Source organism: Rattus rattus, chromosome 6, assembly GCF_011064425.1.
Source record: "Rattus rattus isolate New Zealand chromosome 6, Rrattus_CSIRO_v1, whole genome shotgun sequence".
NCBI classification, from domain to species: domain Eukaryota; kingdom Metazoa; phylum Chordata; class Mammalia; order Rodentia; family Muridae; genus Rattus; species Rattus rattus.
In genome coordinates this window covers 25,361,400-25,388,574 of record NC_046159.1, presented here as the reverse complement: position 1 = coordinate 25,388,574, position 27,175 = coordinate 25,361,400, and the positions used below count along the sequence as shown (strand labels likewise).

The 27,175-nt window shown below is 49.9% G+C and overlaps 1 protein-coding gene across 1 annotated transcript; it reads left to right on the top strand.

Moving 5' to 3' along the window:
• The first annotated feature begins 526 nt into the window (after positions 1-526).
• Positions 527-18,441, top strand: Slc6a12 (solute carrier family 6 member 12). Its single transcript, XM_032905751.1, has 15 exons — positions 527-552; positions 1,151-1,380; positions 5,263-5,396; positions 6,702-6,864; positions 7,608-7,695; positions 8,969-9,101; positions 10,569-10,703; positions 11,854-11,957; positions 12,360-12,484; positions 13,543-13,655; positions 14,073-14,210; positions 14,950-15,052; positions 16,554-16,654; positions 17,026-17,196; positions 17,921-18,441. The coding sequence occupies exons 1-15, from the start codon at positions 527-529 to the stop codon at positions 18,062-18,064; spliced, it is 1,908 nt and encodes a 635-aa protein (XP_032761642.1). The 3' UTR covers positions 18,065-18,441.
• The last annotated feature ends 8,734 nt before the right edge of the window (positions 18,442-27,175 follow it).

Here is a 27,175-nt window from a genome sequence, read left to right as displayed (position 1 = left end):
GGACAGACAGACATAGAAACAGCCTCCCTTGAAGGTCTACAGCTGGACCTGATATCAATCCTGTCCTTGGCTGGCCTTACTTAGAGGCCCCACCTTCTCCCTCCCTCCCAATCAGAGCCCACACTGAGCCAGCTCCCATGTTTACCAGGCCTCCATCGATCACAATTGCTCAGGAAAGGTCCGTGAGCCACCTCGGCCACACCTGCCCTTTAACCCAGCTGCTCTGGCAGCCTATGAGCACTTCTGGTCTGGAGGCCAGAGGCCAGGTTTCTGTTATTCACAGTGTACTGGAGATCTGGACAGAAGGGCCAGCTGGAGTGGTGGCCGGCTGTAGAGATCAAAAGGGATCTGAGCTATAATGGGGTTCTAATCACAGCTCTACCCCTGGGTGGTGTTGTGCAAGTCTCTGACCCCTGAAAGCCTGCTCTGTCTGTTGCTTTGTCTGCCGAAGACTTGGCAAGCTAGGATCTGCTCCCTGTTGGCTCAGCCTCATAACTCTGAGAGCAGACTGTCACTTTAGATAGAAATGTCATCGGGAGCTTGGGAAGAAAGGTAATATGCCAACAGAAAGGACTGGGCGGGAAAAAAATCAGGGTGAAGGGAGTTGGGTGTGCAGGGTGTGTTAGTATGTGTGCATGTCTGAGTATGTGCGTGTGAATGAGTGTGTGTCTCTGTGTGAATGAGTATAAGTATGTGTGTGCGTACTGTGAGTGTGTGTGTCTGTGTGTGAACGAGTATGAGTGTGTGTGTGTCTGTGTGTGAATGAGTATGAGTGTGTGTGTGCATTATGTGTGTCTGTGTGTGAATGAGTATGAGTGTGTGTGAGTATTGTGTGTGTCTGTGTGTGAATGAGTATGAGTGTGTGTGAGTATTGTGTGTGTCTGTGTGTGAATGAGTATGAGTGTGTGTGAGTATTGTGTGTGTCTCTGTGTGAATGAGTATGAGTGTGTGTGTACGTACTGTGAGTGTGTGTGTCTGTGTGTGAATGAGTATGAGTGTGTGTGTGTGAGTATTGTGTGTGTCTGTGTGTGAATGAGTATGAGTGTATGTGTGTGTGTGTGTGTGTGTGTGTGTGTGTGTGTGTGTGTGTAACAGTCCTCTTCTTCCCTCACCAGGTTTTTACCTCTCACTGTCCTGCCTTACCTTACAGGGTCTCCCTCTCCAGTATGGACAGAAAGGTTACAGTCCATGAAGATGGGTGTCCTGTGGTCTCTTGGGTCCCTGAGGAGGGAGAGATGATGGACCAGAAAGACAAGGACCAGGTGAAGGATCGAGGCCAATGGACCAACAAGATGGAGTTTGTGCTGTCAGTGGCTGGGGAGATCATTGGGCTAGGCAATGTCTGGAGGTTTCCCTATCTCTGCTACAAGAATGGAGGTGGTGAGTTCATGCTCAGGCAGTGTGGTGGGAAGTACGGTGCCAGCTGGGCTACTCCTTCCTTGGAAGTGTGGTCAGATGGAAGGGGGCGCAGCCATAAATCTGGAAGACTCCTGTTGGGGCCCACCTCCTTCTGTCGTCTCGTTTCCTTCCTTCTGGACTGGGGTGATACAATATCCAGGACTAGGTGAGATTTAAGTGAGGCAGTGAGCAGAAGCACGAGGCCTGGGTGTTTCAGCTTCTGTATCACTCCCTGTGGATGATAACGGCTAGTGGGGTTCATTCATTGGTCCATCCATTCAGCTCTCGTGACCGCAGGCCTCTCGTGAGCCATGGCTCTGTTCTACATGCAAGCCAGAACTCGGTCTGTGCTGCATCCTGATGAAGGCTGCAGATCACAGGCTAGAAACACACATGGCGTGGTGTGGGGATGAGTGGAGTGACAGAGAGGAAAGGGAATGGGTCTCCTGGGCAGCATCTAAGCGGACATGAGACTGTGGAAGTGTCACTGGTGGGATTCATTCTTGGGTCTGGAAGCTGGTTCTTCCTGCACAAATGACTTATTGTTATTATAAATGTCAGCACCTGCTCCAGGAAGAGAAAACACACTTAGAGACAACCAGCGTTTAGAAAAACCTTCTAAACCCCTTTTTAAAAAATTTAAGCTGATAAATATCCAGTAGGTATGTCCAACCTTTTGGCATGGGTTTGCCATTGGTGGAGGCAACCTCTTGTGAATCAAAAATATTTTTTAAAAGAAGTTGCATCTGCATTAAGAGTTACGTGGCCTTTTCAGACCACTCCCTTGACAGGATGGTCTAACGTGTTAACGTGAGCTGAAAGTTGGGGCTGGGTCCTGTAACTAGAACTGTCCTTTTTTATGCGAGAGGCTTGAACGCTGTGGGTTTTGACATCAAAATGATTCTGGAAGTGTTCTCCCAAGGCTACCAGGGGCTGACTATGACTGGGAAGATGGGCTTTCGCCTCAACCCTTTCCTCTCCTCTTTAACCCTTTCATCTCCTCTTTAACAAGAGAGGCTACTCAAGGCCTGGGCTCCCACCTTGGAGTCACTGGTTTTAGGGATTCTAGAAAAAATAACAAGAAGGACCAGGGGTTAGTTCTTCACTTATTCCAGACAAGCTGGGAATAGATTTATATGAGAACGTGACGTCATAGGTGAACCCAAATGTCATTGTTTTGCTTTAGGCTAGAAGAGTTCTAACTCCTTGTGATAACAGGATCCACCTCCCTCTGACTGCTGGCCTTACTTGATAAGAGTTCATGCTTTATTAAAATATGTAGACAGATTCATTGATTATTCGTTAATGAACACAGCCCTACAGAAAGAATAGCCTTTCGAAAGAGTAGAAAAATAAGAGGGAATTAGTATGAGGTCATCTCTGGCTGTGAGAAAGTGGAGTCCCTTAACTGAAGCATCCTTAAGAAATGCTTCATCCCAGACAGAGCCTCCTGTACATCTTATTGCTGCCTCTGAGGTCCAGGGGAGAGCCAGCAGCCAGGCCATTGGCTAAAGCAGGCCGGAGCAGAGGAAGGGAGAGTCTGAAATAGCCTCATGCTGAGTCCCCAGTGGCTAAGGTCACCACGGACAGTGTCAGGCAGCCTCTGCACACGGCTGGATACACGGCATGAGCTGTGGCCAGGCGCTGTTCCCAGGCTAGTGTTAGATCAGCCCGTGTGAAGCAGGACATTTGTAGCGCTGATGTGTCGGAAGCTCAACAGAAAGCCATGTGCCAGGGATTCCCTGTCCCATACTCAGAACCAGCCTCCGTCCAGCCCCAGAGGGAAGGGCCTGTGAGCCACGTGCCCCCATGGACTTCCTGTGATGGGCCCTCCTTCAAAGAGTGGAATCTGTACACAAGGGGCATTAGTGAGTCTTCGTTTATTTAAACATTTTCTTTCAACTTTATTTTATTTTATACGAGTGACTATTTACCTGCATGTGTGTATATGCACTCCCTACGTGCCTGGTACACATGGAGGTCAGAAGAGGGTGTCCCTGGAAATGAACTCATGGATAGTCGTGATCTGCCCTGTGGGTGCTGAGAACTGAACCCAGATCCTCCGTGAGAGCGGCGTATCTTTTAACAGCCGAGCCACCTCTCTCCAGCCCCGTTAGTTAGCCTTGAAAAGGGAATCATGATGCTGGCTATGGCACGAGTGAATATGAAGGTACAACCAATGAAGCAAGTGTAACAGGATAAATGTTATGGTTCCGTTCACGTATTACATGTGAGATGCCCAGAGTAGGCGATTCAGAGAGACAGGAAGTAGGATGTCATCCACGGGGGCAGAAGAGGCAGAGCTCATCTTTAATGCATGCGGAGTTTCAGCTTAGGATGACGATAAAGCTCTGGAGGCAGACGCACAGCACCGGAAACACTTTAGTGCTATGGGAGCGTCCACTTATGAAAAATGTATAGACTTACACTGTGTAGACTTTAACATGTACATATACACCAGGAAACGAGGAATTCCTCAGCAATTATGCCTAACGAAATCTGTACGGAGGAGCGAAATTGGAAAAGTGTGTTAGGAAGAGGGCATTTATCACCATAACAAACAAAACTAAGCACAAATCTGAAAGTCCAGTGTTAAAATACCAACAAAATACTGTCCCCCGCACTAGAACATTCTACGGGTGCTGAAATGGTGTCACGTATTTGTCGACATGAAGAGGCTTGTGATATGAATTTTAAAGCGGTGGTTGAATAACATATTGTAATTTTTGTGAAGAAGAAATGTGTGTGCTCACAAGGAATCTATAGAGAGGGGGCCGGCCTGTAATCCCAGTACTTGGGTCGCTGAGGCAGGAACACCATAGGATCAGGGCCAGATGGACGACATAGTGAGATCTTAGCTAACGATAGAACCAAGCAGATTCTGAAGAAAGCACTGGGGTACAGTTCCATGGCTGAGCACTTGCCCGCTGTGCACTGGAGACCCTGGGTTGTCATCCTACTGTCAACCTGCAAAAGATGGGGAGGGTGTGAGGGAGGGATGGATGGAGGGAAACAGGCAGGCCAGCAGGCAGGGAAGCTTCTGGAAGGATATACCTACTCTGTGCTTTCTTCCCCTTTGGGCTCCCTGGTTTTCCTCCTCAGTGTGAGCGATGACATCAGAGTCACTATGGTGTAGCCATACGTAATAGTCAGGAGTGAGTGAAGCCTCAGGGTTAGGATACCTGGTATGGTGTGTTTGTTTCCACATCTATACCTTTGTTCTTGTGTTTTCAACCTGGCCTCAGTTTCTTTATCTGTAAAGGGGGATGAGAACAGTATCTCCTCTGTGGGAGGTTGACCTGTGAGGTGAAGCTCAGAAGAGGGTCCCGCACAGAAAGCACCAACAAAGTGCCAAGCTGCAAAAGAAACCTCTCCCCAGGAGGGACCTCGGCAGCTCCAGCTCGGCAGGGTCTTGTAGGATTTGCTGCAGGGCGGGCAGACCAGACAGCCCAGGGATTGGAAAGTAACAGTCAGTGAGAAAAGAATGCTCTTAAGCTGGCTTTGTCTGTTTGCTTCTAAAATGTAGCCATCTTGATAATTTAATAAGCATATGGAATTATGCAGAGCACAATGCTTCCCTTTAAGACTAATACATGATTTGATTTGTAAAGCACAGTAAATAGTTCGTTTATTTGAGCTTCCGTCTCAAGTGTCATTTCTTTTCCTCCAATGACTTTGCCTGACTTTTTGGGGGCCCGTGTCAGGATCTTCTGCTGGGCACCCCTGCTAGCATAGGCGGGGCAGAGGGAGACCCTGTAGGTCTTGGGTGAGGCAAGAAATGAGGGCTGAGGGCAGAGATGCTGGAGGGGGGTTCACAGTCTGGGAGCAGCTGTGGCTCAGACTGTGCCTTTCTTTCCCTCTCAGGAGCCTTCTTCATCCCCTACTTCATCTTCTTCTTCAGCTGTGGCATCCCAGTGTTCTTCCTGGAGGTGGCACTGGGTCAGTATAGCAGCCAGGGGAGTGTTACTGCTTGGAGGAAGATCTGTCCCTCCTCCAAGGTGAGTGCCACCTCCCCCTTTCTGCCCTTGGACCTACCGTGCTGCCTACCTCTACTCATCGTCAATGTTCTTGCTTTCCTGTTCCTAGGCTCACTGTCCATGCAGACTCACTCGCCAGACTCCCCTGCCCTGTGCTATGTGAAATCAGCCTCTTGAGGCTAAAATTTAGATGCCCAGGGAGAAGGGCGTGTCAAGAGAAACAGTATAGAATTCTAGGTACCAAACTAGACATGGCTGTTGGAAGATACAGCCAGGAATTTGAACCTTAACCTTCATCTGGTCCAAGGAAAGTAATGTCTCTCGTCTGACTCTATATCGTGACCCAAACAGACCTCCAAAGACTTCACGGGCACAAGAATGCTGTTGCTGATGAGAGCCAGCATCTGTGGAACCTGGCTGTGTCAGTGTTCATGTGTGCACTTTGTGAGCATGCCATGACCCCGGCCTCCATGCCTCCCATGACCTCATTCCACAGATAAAGAAGGCTATTCACGGACAGTTTAAACCAGGGCTCCCTGAGCTCCTTTCTTCTTGCCTCTATTAGGGACAGCTTACTCTTCTCTGTAGATCTGTAGTGTGGACACAAGCAGCCGAGGTATCTTTTACCAGCTTCCCTTAGTGGCTTAGCCAGTTCCGGGGCTGCAATAGAGGGCCCAAGGGGTTCCTTGGCTCTGAGAAACCCCTTACACCTCGGATGCAGAGAGGGCTCATTCTTCATGCTAGTCTGTAAAGGACTACCAGGGACCAGGCTGCCTGGGTTATTTGTCCAGAAAGGAAGCAAACTGAGTGTACCTTACAAGAACTGGGTACCCTGGCTACCTGATCAAAGACTGGGGAACGGCAAGGCTATTTGCAAACTATATCTCATGGGCCCGTAGCTGGCCTCTCATAGTATCCGGGAGCCCTCTAATAGGGCTACAGCCCAGCATAGCACTGCGGCTAAGGTCACTGTGAGGATTTCCCCAGCATGTTTCCACCGATGAGACCAGGTTCTAGCCACAGCCCCCGCGGCTTCCAATGCTCTTGCCCTGCTCCCTCTTGCTTTGCCACATTTCAATTTACAAGTGATGTATGATGGTGACAGTCAGGCAGGAGATGCTGGAGCTAGAGCTGGAGACGGGGATAGTGACAGACACAGAGGGGGAGGGGAGAAGCAAATGTTAGCCCTGAAATGGGACCATATGTAAGATAATGAATTTACTCCATTTTCCTCGAGAAGATGAAAGGGACTTTGGTGTAGGGGCACATGTGACCGACTCGCAGACCCTCTGTGAAATCCTTCTTTGCTTATGCTGATCTCTTTAGCCCTCTCTCTCTGCTCCCGCAGGCATTGGCATAGCATCTGTGGTCATTGAGTCTTATTTGAACATCTACTACATCATCATCCTTGCCTGGGCTCTCTTCTACCTGTTCAGCTCCTTCACCTGGGAGCTTCCCTGGACAACCTGTACCAACTCCTGGAACACAGGTATCTGTGTGTCAGCCCTGCTCATGAGGTTGGTCCATGGTGGCTGGGGCCAGAGCTCATCGCAGTCCGTGCCTTATAGCTGAACCCTGTGGGTTGTGCTTTCAGTTCTATGGGCTGGCCCTTCTGGGTCGCCGTAGAGCAGCCATTCTTGGAAGCAGTGGGGCTGTCACATAGCTACAGCAGGCCTCCGTTTAGTAAATGTTCCAGGGCACCTGTCACGTGTCAAATGCTGTCAATACTAGGTAAGGGCAGAAAGGACCCCACACTGTCTGGCTTGGCTGTGGTAGAAGTTGATGAATCAATGATGGGTAGAGAGAAGCGGTACGGTAATTACAGAGTGACTGGAGAAGAATGAGTCCATCTTGAGAACAGTATGAGGGAAGTTCAGTGCAAGGTCTAGGTTCTTTGTCCAGAGGTTGAAAAACCAGAGTGGCACAATGGGCAGGCCAGAGGCAGGCTACTGATGGGAGCTGCCCATGTGGGCTGCGCTTGTCTGCGGTCCATACTGGTCTAGAGGACTTCAGTGTATTCATAGGAATGGTCGGACTCACCGGGAACAAGAGCAGGGGACACAGGCTATACAGGGAGGAGGAGCGGGTCCCACTGATCTCCTGACTCCTGAGGAATCTCTTGGGCCTAGAAATGGTGAGATGGTCTGGTTGATAGGTCAGAGGGTGAGGGCAAAGGCATCTTTCCTCATCTGGTCCCTAACTGATAGACATTCCCTACCCTGTCCCCTACAGAACATTGCGTGGACTTTCTGAACCACTCATCGACCAGAGCCGGGAGCTACTCTGAGAACTTCACCTCACCAGTCATGGAATTCTGGGAGTAGGTCCTGGGCCTGGTTGTCATGTGCCAGGGGCCCTAAGAGCAGAGATGTCTGGATTATGCAAACTTGAACATCAGTGGTGCATGCTTAAGACTCTGCATTCTTTCTACAACTACCTCTGCCCACTGGACCGATATCACTTAGGGATCAGGGAGCCTTCACACTCAGCCTTGATTACTACCCATACCTTCATACTCATCCCAAGCCTTCACATGTCTGCTTCCACTCTGCATCCACTCATTTTCATGGCTGTCTTCTTACGCCATCTGCATACCCCACTGCACCCACACATCTGGTCCTCCGTCCACAGAGTCACAGAAAACACCTCTATTATCTTCTGGCGGCTGGCTGTGTGTCGCTCTTCTAAACCGTGTTCATTGGTATCCAGTTCATAGCTTGACACTGACTAGCATCTGCACCCCGCAGATGGGCTCACTATTCACTCTTCTGCATGATGATGTACACCGCCATGCCTACAGGCCGTGTATACTGCCTGCTTTTCCTTGCGGTCTACTGTGTCCTCACACCGATTTACTCTGCACACATTCAGTACTCTCCTATCTGCCCACGCCCTGTCCCCTCCCCCATTCTGGGTTATCTGAGCTCTCTCCTAGGCAAACACATCTCCACCCTCATTTTTAGATGGTAGCACACTTCCATCCCGTCCCTCTGGTCCTGTGTCATCTCTGACTTCCCTCCACATGCTTACATTTCCTCCTCCTCCTCTTTTTCTCCTCCTCCTCTTCTCCTCCTCCTTCCTTCCTCCTCCTCCTCCTCCTTCTCCTCCTCCTCCTTTTCTTCTTCTCCTCTGTCTGTCCTCTGTCCTCTCTCTCTGTCTCTCTGTCTCTGTCCTCTGTCTCTGTCTTCTCCTCTGTCTGTCTCTCTCTCTCTCTCTCTCTCTCTCTCTCTCTCTGTCTCTCTGTCTCTGTACAACAGAGAGACCTGGGGGTTGTTTAGCTCAGTGGTCCCTTGCCTCTCTCTCCTCTGTTCTCTCTGTATCTCCTTTAAAAAACAAAAAAAAAAACAGAGAGACCTGATGAGTTAGACACAGATACCTGTGGGATTACAGTGGTTTAGTCTTTTAACAGCCAGGGGCACTCAGACCACAGGTGGGAGCACGGCATGACCATGGAGAGGTTGGGGAGGGCAGAGATGGGACAGCCCTAGAGAGTGTTATCTGTTGGGTCAGCTCTGAAACAGGAGATTTGGTGACAGAGGCAGATTGTCCCCTTTGGGTTTTTGACTGGTTACTTATTTTTCCCAATCCCTTAGGAGACGGGTTTTGGGTATTACGTCAGGCATCCATGACCTGGGGTCCCTGCGCTGGGAGCTGGCCCTGTGCCTCCTGCTTGCCTGGATCATCTGCTACTTCTGCATCTGGAAGGGGGTCAAGTCCACGGGCAAGGTAAGGTATCCTGTGTCCTTGTGAGTACTTACGGTCACTCTTGAAAGGCCCTCTGGGAGTACAGAAAGAGCAGTTAGGAGATATATATTTATATAAGAGCAGGTGAAGTTGCAGGAACATGGGGATTTAGCTCAAAACAAGGGGAGACTCCCCCTCCACCCCAAGAGATTTCAAAAGATCTGTTTAATCTAAGTACTATTTAGAGCAAAATAAACTATAAGAGTCCCACTTTAGGAGATCATTGGTTTCCAAGCCATTAGCAATATGGGGGTGGGGGTGTTTCCTACTCTTCTTTGCATGTTTGTATCTGTGTATCTGTCTCCATAATGTATGACAGGGTCACATATTCTTATGACATGCCTGTTGTATTTAAATGGGTCATGACGAAGAGTTTCCATACAAATTAGCAAAGAGAACTGTCTTTGGGTGGTAAGTGCCAATCAGTGAAGGGGCTTAAGTCAAGAATGGGCAGCACTGGGCTTGCTCTGTAGTGAGATTTCAGACCTGAGCTTCATTTCCAGTCTGGAGATGATCCAGGAATGATGTCTCCTACTTCTCAAAGACAAGATTGGTGGCCCCGAGTGTTCTGATTTAGCTAAGCACCTAAGGGAGGAGAGGTTGATTTCAGCGTGGCGTTCCAGGGAGTGTAGTCACGGTGGCGAGTGTGGATCATGACTATGGTGGTAGGAACTTGCTGCTGCCGGTCATTACATGATGGTGACCAGGAGGCAGAGAGTTTGGGTGGGAAGCAGAGCTGGGCTGAAACAATCTCCATCCTTGTCCAGAACTCCCACAACTTCCCAGCTTAGCACCACTAGCTAGGAACTAAATGTTCAACATGTGACCATGTTGGGGACATTTCACAACTCAATGGTGATACTCCTTCTTCCCTGGGCTGTGGTTCAAAGAGGCCACAAAAGTAGAGATAAGAGTGATGGAGGTGGTAGATACAACAGACAGACACAACGTGGTCAGGACAGCAGGGGATCCCTTTTCAGTCTCCAGGATGCTCACAGGCCACTGCTGCTGCCTCAATTACAATCTGGATTGCCCACACATTGCCAGCAAACCTGGCCACCTCCCTCCTGGAGAGGCACCCACTCTCAGGGGCTTAGGGAACGGCACCCAGGATGGTGGATGGAAGGGACCAGGTTCTGGACTTAAAGTCCTCTTTGAAAAGTTGTGGGCTGGGAGCTTCGTCCCCTCTCTGTCTTCTCCACTTGCCCTCTCCCCCTCCTCCCCTCCCTGCTGATGTGTATCGCACTCCGCTGGGGAGTAAGACCCGCTGGAATGTGTAACAGGAGGTGTGGAAAGTTTCATATGCTCACCATCAGCTGACTGTATGAGCTCCCCGTTGGATGTGGGACAGGCAGGGGCAGGGCAGGATGACCACTGGAGACTCCCTAGCTCCCCGCTGCTGCCTCCGTGCACCCATGCCAGAGGTGGCTTTGCCTGCTTGTCTTCCAGGTTGTTTACTTCACAGCCACTTTTCCCTACCTGATGCTGATTATTCTCCTGATCCGGGGTGTTACCCTTCCTGGAGCCTACCAGGGCATCGTCTTCTACCTGAAGCCAGACTTGCTCCGCCTCAAGGACCCCCAGGTGGGCACCACAAGGGGATTGTTAACGGCTACAAGTGCTTCTCAGACTATACAGAACTTTCAAAGCCTTCAATTGCTTTTCCTTTGGTTTAAGAGAAATAGATGTTAGCTGGTAAAGAACTGGGTATTAGAAGGACTGTTTGAAACACGAATGGAAGTCGTTTGAAATCCCACCACGCCATTAGCATATTAGTTTACTTCCTCTCCTCTCCCTCCCCACACCAGGCAGTGTGCATATATTAACACAACTGAGGTAATTTCATTTAGAAAAGCAGATCCTTTTGACGTAAATTATATTATGCACTTTTCCTTGCTATTAAATTCATCTTTAAATGTCATCTCAGTGCCTGTGTAATCTTCCCGCCAAACCTAATTTATTCAACAAAAATATCCCGAGGGCCTCTTCAGAGCTAGGTACTGCCTGGTGCTGGGGCCTAGCACAGTGGAGAAAATGAACCATCTCCCTGCCCTGCTGAACCCTGAGCCCCAGCCTCCGACACTGAGGTGATGTCCACTTTTAAATATACATAGTATCTGGGGGGGATTGTCAGGACACCATACCTACGGGCTCTCAGGTCTCTCCTTAGAAATGGATCAGTCTTTGTGTCTGACCCAAGCTCCTCTTACTACCAGGTTCACTAAAGCATCTCTAGATTGCTTATACCTGCCACCAACATCAGGGTTTTCTTTTGTTTTTGTTTTTTAAACAAATAGTTGTTCTATTGTGTCCACACAGGGGGCAGTGCTAAGGAAAAAGTCGGTCATTGTTAGCACAGGTACAATATTTGTGTTCTGAATATTAGTCATCTGAGGAATTGGTTCAGCACCCCATCTCCCACCCCAGTTCCCCATCCCCAGTGTGTCCCTCACCAGCCTGGGACTTAGGCCAGAGAGCTCCTAGATCCACAGTGGGAATGAAATAGCCCACGGGCACTTGATACTTCCTGAGTATCCCCAGAGCCAAAGCAGAAACGGGTCCTGCCTATGGGAAGGTGGCATCAGAGAAGGGGGACAAGTTACAGGGCAGTAGGATGCAGGCACGATCTTGTGCGGGACATTAAGAGGTGGGCTGTGCTGTAGGGAGGAGTTGCGTTCTGTTAGCCACAGCTCTAGGCCTGGTTGCCTCTACCACTTTCTCGGGCCTCATGTAGGTGTGGATGGATGCGGGCACCCAGATCTTCTTCTCCTTTGCCATCTGCCAGGGGTGCCTCACGGCCCTGGGCAGCTACAACAAGTACCACAACAACTGCTACAGGTAAGAGCTGCCTGTGTGGCGCGGGAGAGAAACCCCGCCTCTGCGGGAGCAACCAACCCCGCCTCCACGGGAGCTACCAACCCTGCCTCCACGGGAGCTACCAACCCCGCCTCCACGGGAGCTGAGCAGGGCTCTGTGGACAACTTCCCAAGACTTGGCTTCTCTCCCTGGCTTTGCTGGTCTCTCTCCTCTTGCCCTGACATCTGGTGTTTGTTTCGCTGGGGCCATATCACGCTCCCTGCTTCCTCATCTTTCTTTCCTGTCTTTCCATTTCTCTACCCCGTCTTCCTCCTTTACCCTCCTTTACCTCCATCTTGGATTTGATCGCTCCTTCTTGGGTTGCCCTTTCTCTTCTCCTCTCTCTCTTTTCTTCCCCATCTCTGACCTCACGTATCCCCACAGGGACTCCATCGCCCTCTGCTTCCTGAACAGTGCCACCAGCTTCGTGGCTGGTTTTGTTGTCTTCTCCATCCTGGGCTTCATGTCTCAGGAGCAGGGCGTGCCCATTTCTGAAGTGGCTGAGTCAGGTAAGGGACACCCTCCACATGCCGCTTGGGACTCTAGGGAAGGAGGGTCAGAGAACAGACCCCTCCTGAAGAGAGGGGAGAGTCTCCAAAACAGAGCTAGGGACCTTTTTTTATTTTTTTAGCTTGGGGTATGTGTATGGGAAGTTGTGGGGCATAAACAAAGCTTTTAGAACCGTGAGAGAGCAGAGAGGGAGGAGAGAGAAGTAAGCAGAAGATGGGAAAGAGGAGAGGATCAGATGAGAGAGAGAGAGAGAGAGAGAGAGAGAGAGAGAGAGAGAGAGAGAAGAGAGAGAGAGAGAGAGAGAATGTCCAAGTAATCCTAAGGAAGAGCACAGAGTTGTACTTGTTCCTTTTAAACAGCTCCATCCACTGACATGCCTACACACATAGGCACACAGAAGTGCTCACAAACATATACTCATGTGAACACTCAAAAATGCTCAACACCCACACAGATGTTCACAGACACACAGACATAGATACACACAGAAGATCATGGAAGTCCATGCTCAGATGTTCACCAGCACACACAGATGCTCACAGAAGCACATGGATGAATTTAGCCATTTACAAAGAATCATATGTATAAACACACACACACTCAGACATTAGTAAATGAACACAGAAGCACATAAAAATCACAGAAATCCACATTCACAGGTGCTCACGGATACACACAGATCCTCACATAAACTCAGGGCACATGTAGATGCTGACAGGCGCAGAATCTCATAGACCCCACAGATGTTCACAGACACAGGTGCCGACATAGACACCTGTAGACAGAGGCTCACAGCTGCACACAAACACTCACAGAAGGTCACAAGTGCTCTCGGACAATAGCAGACACACATAGACATACATACACAGACGCTCGCAGATACACATTGATGCTGGCAGCACACAGACCCTTGCAAACACTTATGGCACTCACAGGCATGTCAAGACGCCCACAGATGTCCCCAGGCACTCCTGGGTGCACATGGTGCTAAGGAGAGGGCTCCTTTTCAGGTAGTGAGTGGTCTGGAGTCCACCCAGCTGTGTTGTGTGCCCGGCAGGTCCTGGACTGGCTTTCATTGCCTTCCCCAAAGCAGTGACGATGATGCCTTTGTCCCAGCTGTGGTCCTGCCTCTTCTTCCTCATGCTCCTATTTCTAGGGCTGGACAGTCAGGTATGGCAATCTTGTCTGTGGTCCCTCTCGCAGCTTCTGCTCCTCTTGGTGGCACTTTTCCTCACGCGTCTTCTCCCTGACCATGGATCAGAGGCCTCACTCTGGTTCAAGCCTTTTGCCTGGTGGGTGTGAAAGGGCTACCACCATGCTCCACAGATGCTCGTCCCCAGCCTCATGGTCCAGCCCCATTCTTCCTAGCCCTGGGGTGCAGAACCTCCCCCTCTTTCAACCTTCCCTCCTGGGATTCCTTGATGTGAAGTTGCAGCTGAGGGCAGAACTGGCTTGCCACTACCTCTGCTCCCCAGCATCAACACAGACAAATAGGCCAGTGCACAGCAGGGTCATGTAGGGGCAGTGCCAGGCAAGCCCTGTGCCCTGACTGCACAGCTCTCTTTCCCCTACTCTCTTGGCCCACAGTTCGTCTGTATGGAGTGCCTGGTCACTGCTTCCATGGATATGTTTCCTCAGCAGCTCCGAAAGAGAGGCCGGCGGGAGCTGCTGATCCTCGCAGTTGCTATCGTGTGCTACCTGATGGGGCTCCTTCTGGTCACTGAGGTGAGAGGACAGCGTGGGGACCATTCTTTCCATCCGCCCAAGGGCTTACGTCCTCTGTGCTCTTCTAGTAGTGAGGTTGAAGGTCCCGCTCACTGGAACACTGGAATCAAGTATTGTAATGAAGCACACACACACACACACACACACACACACACACACACACACACACACACACACACTTAAGCACAAGGGGGGACTCAATGGGTTAGGTGACAGCTGTGTCTAAGCTATCTATTTCGGTTTCTGTGAAACGCGTGAATCTGCCTGTAACATCGCTGGGCACGTTACTTCCTGTGTCCCTTTCCTCAGGCCAATTGGCCCCTAGGCACATTTCCTTCTGTGACAGCAAGGAAGGCTGTTTCTGGTGCCTTTCCCAATTCAGCCAATCAGGCTTTTTCTTGAGTTGGACAGACAGGTATTCAGGCTAAGACCCTTCCTTAGGCTTACAATATTAGAGAGGATTAACACAACCCAAAAGGAATGGAGTGAGGGTACTAGTTCCACCAAGAGGGGATACTGGGCAATAAATAATACACTATCATAGGTCTCGTACCCCCAGAACTTCGAGAGTATTAGAGATTATTGTGAGGCTGATGATAGTTCCTGATGGCAGAACCAGGCTGCATGGACTCCTGGTAATTGTAAAACCTCTCTTCTGGGCAGAGCAGGGCAGGGTGGGGCCGGGCAGGGCAGGTCCAGGCAGGTGCTAGCCCAAGCTCAGCTCCCTTCTCCTCCGCAGGGTGGGATGTACATTTTCCAGCTCTTTGACTACTACGCCTCCAGCGGAATATGCCTACTCTTCCTCTCCTTGTTTGAGGTCATCTGCATCGGCTGGGTGTACGGTGAGTGGCTACGGAACAAGGTGCCCCAGGGCTGCTGAGGGCAGGCTCTGTCCAGGATGGGTGTCTTGGTTGGGATGGCCTGATTCCTTTTCCTAGGACTGTCAGACATACCCGGAGGCTCAATGTCTCTCTTAGACTTAAGTCAAGGGCAAAACAGGCTTCCTCCATCAGTGACATTCCAGTCAGAGGGGACCTTTAGGGCCATTTGGCCTGACATTTTCCCCATGTCCACCCTCAGATTCCTTCATTGTCTTTCCAACAGCCAAGCCACTTGTGCCAGCTTTGTTGAACACTGAGCGCTCCATGGACAGTCCTTGTGCCTTCAAAACAGTTGTCCCTGTTGCTATTATTATAAGTGGCTTTCTTGCAGGGAGGTGATTCTGTCGTGTCTGGACTTCCAGGGATGGCTTAGGTCCCTCAACACTGATCCCTAAGTTGCAATCCCAGTGCCCCAATGTCTAAGCCATTGTCATAATTAGCAACAGCTGGGGGGGGGGCAGGCACTGCACTGTGCAGGTCACATGGCATTTCAAGATCTACACATTGGCCTTATGCAGTGAAAAGGCAGACTCAGAACAGACACTCTTCAGCCTATGCTTGCACAGCTACTAAATGGAGGTGCTATTTCCTGCCCAGGTCTGCAGGCTCCTCGGCAACAGGTGGGGGCACAATGCTAATGTCACAAGGCCCAGAGCAGAGAGAATAAGTAGATGCCCATATTAGGGTCACAGAGGAAGCCTGATCAGGAAGGGTCTTACTTCACGACCTTGGTGTTCCTTTCCTGTCCTTGGAGCTGACTCTTCTTCCCACCCCAAGCATTAGATATCTGTCTAACTCTCTTGTTCTCAAAGGCCCGCATAAATTCATCAAGGAGGCAGACATTCTCCTGACAGTATTGGTCTTGGAGCTTGGGCCTTTAGAAGTCAAAGCTGTAGCCCCTTGAGGTTGGCATTCAAGTGTCAGTGGTCACTGGGCAGGCAGTGAGCATGGGTTAGAGGAATCCCCCATTCGTGACCACCAGTGAATGGTTCTTCACATCCACGGAGACTGGTTCTGCCTGAAAGAGGGCCAGTGTGAACGTTGACATAAGCAAAGCCAGTCGACGCCTTCACTAAGCGAAACCCAACCTGGCAGTGCCCAGTGTGAGGAATCCACAGCCCTGGAATCAGGAGCACTGTTCTTTCTATTCCTGGTACTTTTCTGGCTTTTCTCCCCTCTGCCATACAGGTCAGTAAAGATTTGCCAGGGCTGGCTCTTTAGGCCTGGATACTCCTGTGAGCATAGAACAGATGCTATTCACCCTTAGACCGGACAGCAGAGGCTGTTTCAGCAGCCTGTGGGGAGGTAGTAGCTTTTGCCACCGCTGCTGCTGCTGCTCCTCTGAGGCCAGGATGCACTCCTTCGTTCACCATGATACCCTTTCTGTCACGGCTGGGACCCGGGGGAGGAGTGGGAGTCTTTCCCTCTGGTTCTCACCTTTTCTCTCACTCTGCTGGCTCAGGGGCGGATCGTTTCTATGACAACGTGGAGGACATGATTGGCTATCGGCCATGGCCCTTGGTGAAGATCTCTTGGCTCTTCCTGACCCCTGGTCTTTGCCTGGTACGCACTTACCCACTGCGATGTCTCCCTCTTGTCTGCAGAAGGCTTGGTCTCTGAGAGCTCTTTGCAGCCTAAGCAGAGGAGCTGGTCCCAAACTCTTCCTTTTCTACTGGGCCTCTCATCCATCCACATCCTGCTGCAGCCCTCTCTCACAGCCCCACTTATTCCGGCAGGCCTCTTCCTGTCTGTCTTGAGCTTCTTAAACCTATGCTCGCCACCCGCCTCAGACCCTGTGACCGATGGCTCAACAGAACCGTCCTGTCTCAGATGCCCCTCAGTGTGGTTGGGTGCTCCTCTGTCCTTGGCTGTTGGTGCAACCAGGGAGGGACTCGGGGTGGCTCCTGTCTCACATCTGCCCCTCTCCCTTTTAGGCCACCTTCTTCTTCTCCTTGAGCAAGTATACACCTCTCAAATACAACAATGTCTACATATACCCTTCTTGGGGATACTCCATTGGATGGCTCTTGGCTTTTTCCTCCATGGCCTGTGTACCGCTCTTTATTATCATCACCCTCCTGAAGACCCAGGGCTCCTTCAAGAAGGTAGGTGGCCATGGATGTGGAGGGGACCCAGTGAAGAAGGCCCCCGAGGGAGTCTTAGGCCAGGATCATGTCAGCTGTCTAGATAAGGAAGCCCTGGGGTTGTATGGAGATCTTTGGGGCCTTTAAAGACCAGGCCTTTGGAATCTTAGGTTCATAGAATCTGACATCAGGTTGACCTTGAAGGCCAGCTAGCCAAGAGTAAAGTGCTTAATGGTTAATGTCATGTCTCATGGTCATGCGGTCATGGTGAGGTCAAGATTCCCAGTGCCCATCACCACAGCTACATTCAAGGCAGGAAAGGGGAGGGAGTTGACACACCAAAAACTAACATAATGATGTGACACTTAGATGACTGAGAAGATACTTAAAGGGGCATATAATAATAGTAATTAGAAGGGTAGTAATGAGAATCATAATGTTAACTTATCACTTGCCCTGTGCCAAGAACTGTGTCATAAGGTGTCTCATTACCTCCATTTTACAAATGAGGAGAGTGAGGGGACAGAGGGATGGAATTGCTACTCGAGTTACCTGGGATCGCCTAGGTTGTCTTAGTCAGATCTGGAGCTCAAGTTCATACTCCTAATTACGTCTCATTGTCTGTTCTTATCTCACCCACCCCGAGGTTAGCCCTGAGTGTCTGACTTTGTTTCTGGGGACATACCACAGAGAGCCTCCTCCTGCCCACCCCAGTACTTACACTCCCTGCCTCTCTCACCCTTAGCGCCTTCAAAGACTCATCACACCAGATCCCAGTCTGCCCCAGCCAGGGAGGCGTTCACCTCAGGATGGCTCCTCTGCTCAAAACTGTTCCACCGCTCCAGTCAAGCAAGAACTCATTGCCTGGGAGAAGGAGACACATTTGTAGGGAGTGCCAGAGGCCAGGCGACTCCAGAGCCAGGAACCTGGTCAAGGCTAGCTCCTCCCAGGGAGAACCTCTCTTCCACCCTGCTGAGACCTCCCAGGTCTCTGGACACCCCTGCCAGTCTTCGTTTGGCTGGGACAGCCTGTCACCTACCAGTCCTTTCCAGGTGTGCTCCAGGAATCTGTTTGCCAAGACTTTTGAACTCAATGTCCTGACTTTTTGGACTTAAAAAATGAAGAATCAGAAAGGCAAAGTGATATTTTCAAGGTCATGCAGCCTCTCAGAGCCCAAGACCTTCCTTGGACTTGCTGCTCTCTGCTGAGGAGAACCTCCAGCCTCACCCCTGCAGCAGTTAACAAGCCTGTGTGGATCACCCGCTACTACACGAGTGCCTCTTCCTTGTCTCACTCCACTTCAGCTGTTGTGTGGGTGGGAGGTCACCTCATGCAGGCGCTTGGGACTGGGAACATACCTTGTTAAGTTCCCATCTAGCCTCTACCTACCAAACTTCTCTCGGATCTCTACCTTCTTTTCCTGGGTGGTAGGTCTGTAGGCAGGAGTATCATCATCATCATCATCATCATCATCATCATCTTCTTCTTCTTCTTCTTCTTCTTCTTCTTCTTCTTCTTCTTCTTTTCTTCTTCTTCTTCTTCTTCTTCTTTTCTTCTTTTCCCTCCCTCTCCCTCTTTTCTCCCTCTTTTCTCCCTCTTCTTCTCCCTCTTCTCCCTCTTCTCCTTCTCCTTCTCCTTCTTCTTCTCCTTCTCCTTCCCCTTCCCCTTCCCCTTCCTCTTCCTCTTCCTCTTCCTCTCCTCCTCCTTCTATTCCTCCTCTTCTCTTTTCTTCTTCTTCCTCGCTCTTCCTCTCCCCCTCCTCTCTCCCCTCTCTCTTTCTGCCTCTCCTCTTCTCCCTCCACCCCTTCTCTCCTCTCCTTCATCCCTCTCTCTCCCCCTCTCTCTCTGTTTCTTCCCCTCTCCTTTCATCTCTCTCTCTCTCTCTCTCTCTCTCTCTCTCTCTCTCTCTCTCTCTCACACACACACACACACACACACACAGACACACATTTCATTCTTTTCCTTCCCTGTTTTTTTTTTTTTTTCTGGTCCCTTCCCAACCATTCCTTCCCACTTGCTAAATCTTACAGCATAGCCTCTGGGTTCTGAGGATTTCAGGAAAGCAGGCTTTGGATGAGTTCATGGTAGGCTTCCAGAAGAGAAGGAAGGTGAGGGAATAGGGTCCCTAAGACTCCGTCCTGGGTACAGAACATTACTCCCAAGAAAGAACGCATAGATAAACATCACCCAGAGTCCAGTTAGAGTGACGATCCATGGCCAGCCTCACCCGTGTGAGCTCCATTCAGGTTGCCTCTGAGCCTTCACCTTCTTCTCTTGAGAAGGTGCATCTGTGGACTCCATGTACTTCAGTTGCTCTGGCTCCTGGCAGCCCTTCCTGTCTCCTTCTAGACTGTTATGTATACCTTGCTAATCCTCATTGGATCAGCTAGTGAGGAAAATAAGAGATCCAAGAGAGGAATTCTTAGAAACCCTGCCATTGAAGCTGGGTGCTGTGTTAAGAGTCCAGGCTCCTGCTTTGGGGTCAGTACAGAGCTCTTTTCTGCCCCCTTGTGGCAGAGGAAAGCAGAACTCCTTTTTAGAAAAACATATTTATTTATTTATTTATTTATTTATTTATTTATTTATTTATTCATTCATTTATTTATTCATTTCTGACAAAGCCTAGAGAGCACCCTGGAAATCAGGTTTGGTGCCTCATTGGCGTCTGGACCATGGAAGGTAACGTCTGTGTGGACACTGGCTCATTTGTCCTCTTCCGGTCTGTCCTTGGCCTCTCCTTTGTCTTCCCCTTCTTGGGTGCCTCCAGGGCTCTCTGACTCACTTGCTGTCACCTCACTTTGAGGGACCGACAACCTTTGCTTCTGCCACTCTCTCTGCTCACATATCTAGCTCCCTGGTGACCGAATTCACATTGCTTCTTTGTTGATTTAGCTGCTCACTGAAGTAATGCGGGCCGATTGGATCTGACAAGAATGAAAAGCTTGTTAACCACCCATGGAGAGAGGTCAGGAAGGACACATGAGCTCAGGAAACAAATGTAATCGGCAAAGCAGGTCTGGCAGGTCATGTAGGGGCTGGGACGAGCTGATGCCCCAGGGCCAGTGTTCTGGTTCCACCTCCTGTGATAAGTGGGGTTGGGTCTCCCACCTGGTCTGAGGAGTCTGTCTGTAGGTCACACAGGAAAGCGCAGAGTTGCCCCAGACAGACTGGAGGCCAAAGCCTGAGTCAGGTCTATCTGCAAGAGCAGTGTTCAGTTCCATTGCTGTGACAAGAGTCTGCCAGGACTGAGGCAGACACATTCTGAGACTTGCTCTGTCCATTTCAATCTCAGGAGCCTGGCCCTGAGGCCAGACCCCATAATCACTCCTCATGACTGAGGCAGACCTGTCCATCCTGGCAGGATGTTCATCCATGGGGGTAAACAAAGGGACCTCATGCTTTCCTGGCTGAGTTAGGGCTCTACTGGAGGGGTAGCATTTGTTCGGCTGCGGAGAGAAAGGACTCAGGGGACACAGGAGCTGTCAGGACAGCCCGGGAGCAGCCAGCCATCAAGAGATCTGAGTTCTCTGCCTTTTTGTGGCTTCAATTTCATTCTTTTGGGTTTTTCACACAGACAAGTGAGCTGTCTGGAACTAGTCACCATGTTTTCCCCATCAAGGCTCCTAATTTCTTTCTCCTGTCTTCCATCACTGGGTGCCTGGAAGTGGTGGCAAGGCAGAATCCTGCCTCCTTCCCAGTTTTGACAAAAATCTTAACGTCTCACCACTGAGTGAGACTGTTGGTACAGATGTTTGATGGATAGTTTTTATTAAGTGATGGCGTTTCATTGGCTCCAATGTCGTCTTATTTATAAGTAATAATAATAAGTGTTGGGCTGGGTGTGGAGGGTGCAGGAATGAGGATGCTGAGGTAGGAGGATTGTGAGTTCAAGGCCCGTGGGGCTGCAGGTGAGAGCATGTCTCAAAGATCAAACACTGAAAGAAAACAGGAGAAGAAGAGATGAATTTGACTTGCTTCTTTTTCTGCATCTGTTAGATGAACCTTTACTCTGTTGACATGCTGAAATATACAGATGGATTGTTCTAACATTGAGCCATTTTTCTGTTCTTGGGACGAACCCAGCTTGGTCACAGAATGCTGGTTTTTGGCCACTCAATATAATTTTTGTATGTAGGCTCATCATATAAGGCTCTATACTCTCCTTTTCGAATTTTGCTCATGGGCAGTGAGGAGAAGAGTCTTTTTGTTCTTAAGGGTGTGTTGGGCTTATAAATAAGGAAGCTGGGGCTAGTTTTGTCTTTTCTTAAGGGGTTTGTGTGAGATTAGCGCTCTCTGCTCCCTGGGTATCCATGGAAGGCAGTCACTCACCAGGGAGAACTTTGGGGACTATGTACACTGACTTTTAAAAAACGCACTGTCATCTGTCTCAATATGTATTTCCCCCTTTCTTTAGGGTTTAAAACAAACAAAAACTCTGGCAAGTTTTATTAAAGAAAAAAATGTCTCCTACTTACCTTTCTCCAGTGTGTGCTGGCTTCTAATAATATCAGGAGCCCCCAGATCAATGGCAGCCAGTGTGTGCGTGCTATAGAATTTTCTTCATGCTGTGCCCAATTCAATATTATTGCCGCCGTGTTGACGGGCAATACCTCTGATCAATCACTGTGTTAGCTTTCCTCTAAGCTGGACAGTTGGTGAGCATGAACCTCTGTCCTTTGACCTCCCTGATCATCTTCAGAGGCTGTTCATAGCCCAGCATGTACTTTGTGCTGCTAATTAGTTGGAGCCTAGGGTTGATCACCTCCAGAGCTTGTTTCTTTTGGCCGCCATCTTTCTGCCTTACGTGTAGAACGGCCCCCAACCAAGATGGCTGGCGTGTGAGAAAAACTTTTGGTTTTCTGAGAAAGGGTCTTACTAGGTAGCCCAGGCTGTCCTTGAACTCACAGATCTCTTGCTTCAGCCTTCCAAGAGGTGCAGGGATTGAAGGCATGCACTACCATACTCAGCTTTCTTTGGTCTTACATTTTGCTAAGACCTTTTGGTAGTTATGAGTTTACAGTTTCTTTATAGCGTTTGTTTGCAGCTCTGACTTCCGTACTCGCTCACTGACTCAGCCATGATCCATTTTAGATGTCTGTCAGCTTCATTGGCCATCAAATGACCTTCCAGATCTTTCTATTGCCTAATATTTTCTACTTCACCGCTGCTTCTGTCTTTTTTGTGCATTTCCTTCTACTTATTTTGGATGATCCTGATGTTCCTTTTCTGATGTATCCACAAGAAGGAGAGCTAGGCAGGCATGGCGGCTTGCACCCTTAATCCCAGCATTTGGGAGGCAGAGGCAGGTGGATTTCTGTGAGTTCCAGGCCAGCCTGGTCTAAACAGTGAGTTCTAGGACAGCCAGGGCTATGCAGAGAAACCTTGTCTTCAAATAGAAAAACAAGGATAGCTAACCCAGTTAGTTAAAGTAAGTATCCCTGAAGATCCTGTGTGAAAGAGGACACAGCTCTCTCACCCCTTTTCTTCTTCCCAAGGGCAACTGCTCACAGCGCAGATGTCTTGTAGGCAAAGGAGATAAGGTTTCTAGGAAAGGAGACTAAGGCATGTCTGCCCAGGAGGCTTGAAACACGGGGGTGGGGGTAGGGGGTAGGTGGGTGGGGTGGGAGTAGGGGTAGGTGGGTGGGGTGGGAGTAGGGGGTAGGTGGGTGGAGTGGGAGTGGGGTAGTCAGGTCTCTAGCCTTCCCTGCATCTAGCCATGGTTTTCCTAGAATCTAGTGAGCCCAAGGTCACTCAATCTTGAGGTTGTGAGAGCAGGAAGCCCTGAGTTGCAAGGCGTTGGCTGGCTCTCTAGGGAGCAAAGCCCATGACCTGTTGGAGGGGGGTTGGTGGGGGTAGGGCTTGGAAAAGCTTCTGTCCTTCCTGCTTATGTCTGGTGCCTGTATTCTCTGGCCTAATTCAGGATGGAGTTTTCCTGCTGGGAACAGTTCCGAACTTGCCCCTGTTCCCAGTCCAGATCATTTAACCTTTTTGCTTCAAGAGGCCTAGCTCTGGGCCTGGTTGCCTACCTAGGAAGAAAAGGGGGACAGTAAAGAGCTTTGGTTCTTATGCCCTGTCCTGGGGCCCCAGTGCTCCCCGAGGCGATAGCTCTCCACCCTCCAAAGGATCTGCTCGGAGGGATGGTGCATGGACCTTGCTTCAGAGAGTCACATGTGTGTACCCTGAGATGGGCTGTTCTCACAGTGTCCCCTCACTCATCCACAGCTGGGGCCTCTGTGGTCGTAAGAGCCTGTGGGTCAGAGAAAGGAGTTGGTGGGAGGTGAATGAAGAAGGCCAACGGGCAAGGTTCTTGACAGGCTGACAGAACATATGTTTGCCCAGAAAGAATGACTGTGGATACCTGAGGGTCAGGGCACTAGGGAGCTTCTTTCATGAGGGTTCTCTGTTAGCAGGCATCCGATTCATGGAAATGTATCCTGCCCTGGCTAGGCCTCACCTCATCAATGTCTGCCTTCCAGCTCCACAGGGCAGTCCGAGTCCCACAGCAGGCTCATTCCCCAGCTTCGCCTCCTCCGAGCTATCTGCCCACCCACCTTCAGGCCCTTCTTCCTTTGGTCCGGACTTCTGCCAATCATCTGATCTGGATATTCTAAAAGGCCAATTCTATGATTTCCTAAGAGGGTGTTTTTGTTTTTATCTTTGTTGTTGTTTGTTTTGTTTTGTTTCATGTTTACACCCTAGTGGAATTTTTTTCAATGTAGGTAAGTTTATATGTCAACATAGATCCTTTGGCAGATAACCTTGGTTTCGACCTCCAAAGGATGCGTCTACTCTTCCCTGTAGATGTAGTTTCAGATTGCTTCGTTGACCTTGACCTGGATGAGTTGTCCTCTTTGGACAGTCTCTACCCACTTTAACACCCATCTCCACCACCCCTCCTGTGTCACCATGCTGTTGGATACAGTTGGACGTTTCTTGTTCCCGTGGACTTGGCCTGGTGTGGCCTTGAGAGCAGAGGGTTGGCGGTAGTGATGTGTGTTCCTCCCAGCCTGTCAGCTGTCAACAAGTTTACTGTTTAATTCACCAACTGGGGAACCAGCATCTTATTCACTCTAAGTCAGAAACCCATAAATTCCTGGACCCCTGGAAGGTTTCTACATCAATCACCAATGAGTGAGTCCTCCATGTACAAAGTGTCATCAAAGACACTGGCCTAGGACAGACGAACCCAGAGACTCCATTAGAACATTCTGGAGGGTATCTTTTCTCCTGGACCACACTGCAGGGGCCAGAATGTCGGGAGAGTGGAGCTGCCTGCTAGCCTGCTTGCATCATTGGTCTTGAATCCTCTTGGCCTCAGGCCCTCTCCCAGGCCTAACCTTAGCTGAACCCCTCCAGGATGCTCTCAAGGGGCCTTCTTCTGCTTTCTGGGTCAGAGAATTCTCAGGATGGGAGAGGTCCAGGCTGGTATCTGCTGCTTCTGGAATTTCCCATTTCCTGGGAAAGGGGGAACTTATGTTTCTGAAGGTTTTAACAGAAGTTTGTGGAAATTACCTATGGGGCTGTATAGATGTCTGGGTCTTCAGAATTCAGGGCATTTTGCAGGTACCAATCACTTTCTGCCTCAGAAAAGATTCTTTGATGCATGGCTGAGGCCCTTTCTTACCAGAGAAATCACCCCCAGTGATCTCTTGCCTTGTCCTAGGAGCTGAGCTATGCAACATCCCTGGCTATGAACACGCATGTAAACCGTCCCCTGCTAGGCTTTTACTCTAGCCTCCTTGACATATCTTTTGTTTATGTCTTGATACCATACCTTGGTATATATTCCTAGGTGGATGGGACTCACTATGTATCTCAGGGAGGTCTCAAATTTGTGATCCTCCTGCCTCAGCCTCCTGTGTGCTGGGCTTATAAGAGTTAGCTACAGTGTTCATCTCTGAATCCACCTCATAGCCATTTGACTGTTGTCTTCTTCCCAGAACCTTGGATTCTTGTTCAGCTCCCAGTGGGAGACTTGGCACATGGAAGGGCTTTGGAAATATTGTCTCACTTGTACTTAGTGACTCTTGTTCAACAGTGTCCCACAATTCCTTTCACCCAAGCCCGTTATCCTGGCTTTGTTAATCTATCCTTTAGATTAGTGTCAGACTTTGGGCGTGAGTGTCGGTGAAAATCAGAAGCAGATGGTCAGGCCTTGCTCCCCACTGGATGCACACCTGTATTAGTTGGGATAGAGGTGGGCTGTGCTTACAGAGCAATTTCTAGCCTCTCGAAGCTCGCCTTGGTACCCACCCACTAGCCAGTACCCCATAAAAGTGAAAGAAACAACGGACACAAGTTTGCTCAAGTGACACAGTTCAATAGAATCTCTAAAACTCTAGGAATTGAACAGATAAAATACCTCTGGGCTATTTTGTTACAAAATATTTGCCATTTGGATTAGTTACTGAGTGCGGCCACCCTGCCTGTCCCCAGAGAGCTGTCACTCCATCTGGTGAGGGGTAAGCAGGGAGGAGAGGTACCTCTGGAAAATGGACAGCTGATGCAGGGACGGACAGATGGATGACATCAGGAACCTCTACTGGGTAACAGAGACATCCTGGCACACTTTGGACATTGGGGTGGGGGAATCAAAGACCCAGGACTAATACATATTTGTGGGAGCAAGACATCTTTGCAGACGAAAAGACAGACAGGCCAGCTCCCGGGAAAGGCTGCCAAGACAGGACTACTTTAGGTGGGATTGCCTAAAAGGAGGTAAGGAATCTGGTTTCATCTCCCACTTGATTCTGGAGTTGGGGCCAAATGGATAAACCGGAAGAGGGGCCCAGGCTCCCCAATAAGGCCTAGAGAGTTGACAGACCGGGGCATCTTAGGGCGCTTGGATCTGGGAGCTTAGCTAGCACTCCACTGCTCCCTTAATTGTGAGACAACTGGAGTCTCAAAAGCCTCTTTCTGGGCCTCTACCAAAAAATGGAGGCCCTGCCATGGCGGGTGGGAGGATTCTTCTCCCAGGTCTCTAGGGACTAAGATACAGGTGAATCCCACCATTTGAAGGTTGGCTGATGCAACACACACGAGGGCTCTAACTTCGCCTGACCAGTAAGGTGGGCCAGTTCCTTCCTGCTCTGGGCTATTGGGGCTCAAAACCCTGACAACTCAGGGCTGCTCCATGCTAGGACCCCAAGCAGCGTGGCTTCCTGTGCAGGACTTTGCTCTGCCTAGCAGGGAGTGGGTGAACTACTGTAGCAACCCTAGCGAGGTAAGCCTCTGCCTGGAGGAAAAGTACACAGTGCTGAGACTCTGGGTTCTCAGAGCCTGCACAGGTGGGCCAGCCCCCAAACCTCTGCTGATGCTGGAGCTCATCTGAGAGCTCATCTGAAAAGTCGGGCTTCAGCTGAGGTGGGAGGGACAGAGGGCACTGTTAGCAGGAAGCCAGGTGTGAGCAGGGAGCAGGGCTTGGCAATGGGAACTGGGCTATCCAGGGCTACGTCCCTTTTATCAGCCCTTGACACCATGGCCTCTACTCCAGAAACACGCTTAGACACATCTATAACTCACACTCCTTCACACCCCACGTCCTTCATATTAGCCATGAATTCCCCTCTATTTCAGTGCCCTCCAATCACAATCAAAGCTTTGTGCTTTACCTAGTCTCGAACCTTTGTTCTCCGGCCCAGATGGGTGAGGTGTCTAAGCAGGGCACCTATCTGTCAGCTGTTCCAGTCTGACGGATTCTGATGATTTTCTGAAATATGGGTGCTCCAGGAGGGCCCAAGGCAGCCAACTCAGAAAAATACAGGCAGGGAGCCTCTGAGGAAATAGTATATTGGCCACGAGTTACAGGAATAGGACAGAAACATCCTGGGTGTCATCATAATGACCTCTGGGTGAAAACGCACACGCACGCACATTCACTCACATGCATGCACATACATGCATGCATGTGAAATGGGGACATTTGGCCCCTCTAAAAGCCTCCTATCTGATTCAGAGTACTGAATCTTGGGGTAGATAGTAGGGACCAGGAAAAGTCAAT

Bases quoted from the DNA above. Each gene is read 5' to 3' on its own strand.
- Slc6a12 (XM_032905751.1), top strand. From the start codon at position 527: ATGTCATCGGGAGCTTGGGAAGAAAG. The intron at 553-1,150 runs GTAATATGCCAA...CTTACCTTACAG, and splicing joins TCGGGAGCTTGGGAAGAAAG to GGTCTCCCTCTCCAGTATGG. The intron at 16,655-17,025 runs GTACGCACTTAC...TCTCCCTTTTAG, and splicing joins TGACCCCTGGTCTTTGCCTG to GCCACCTTCTTCTTCTCCTT.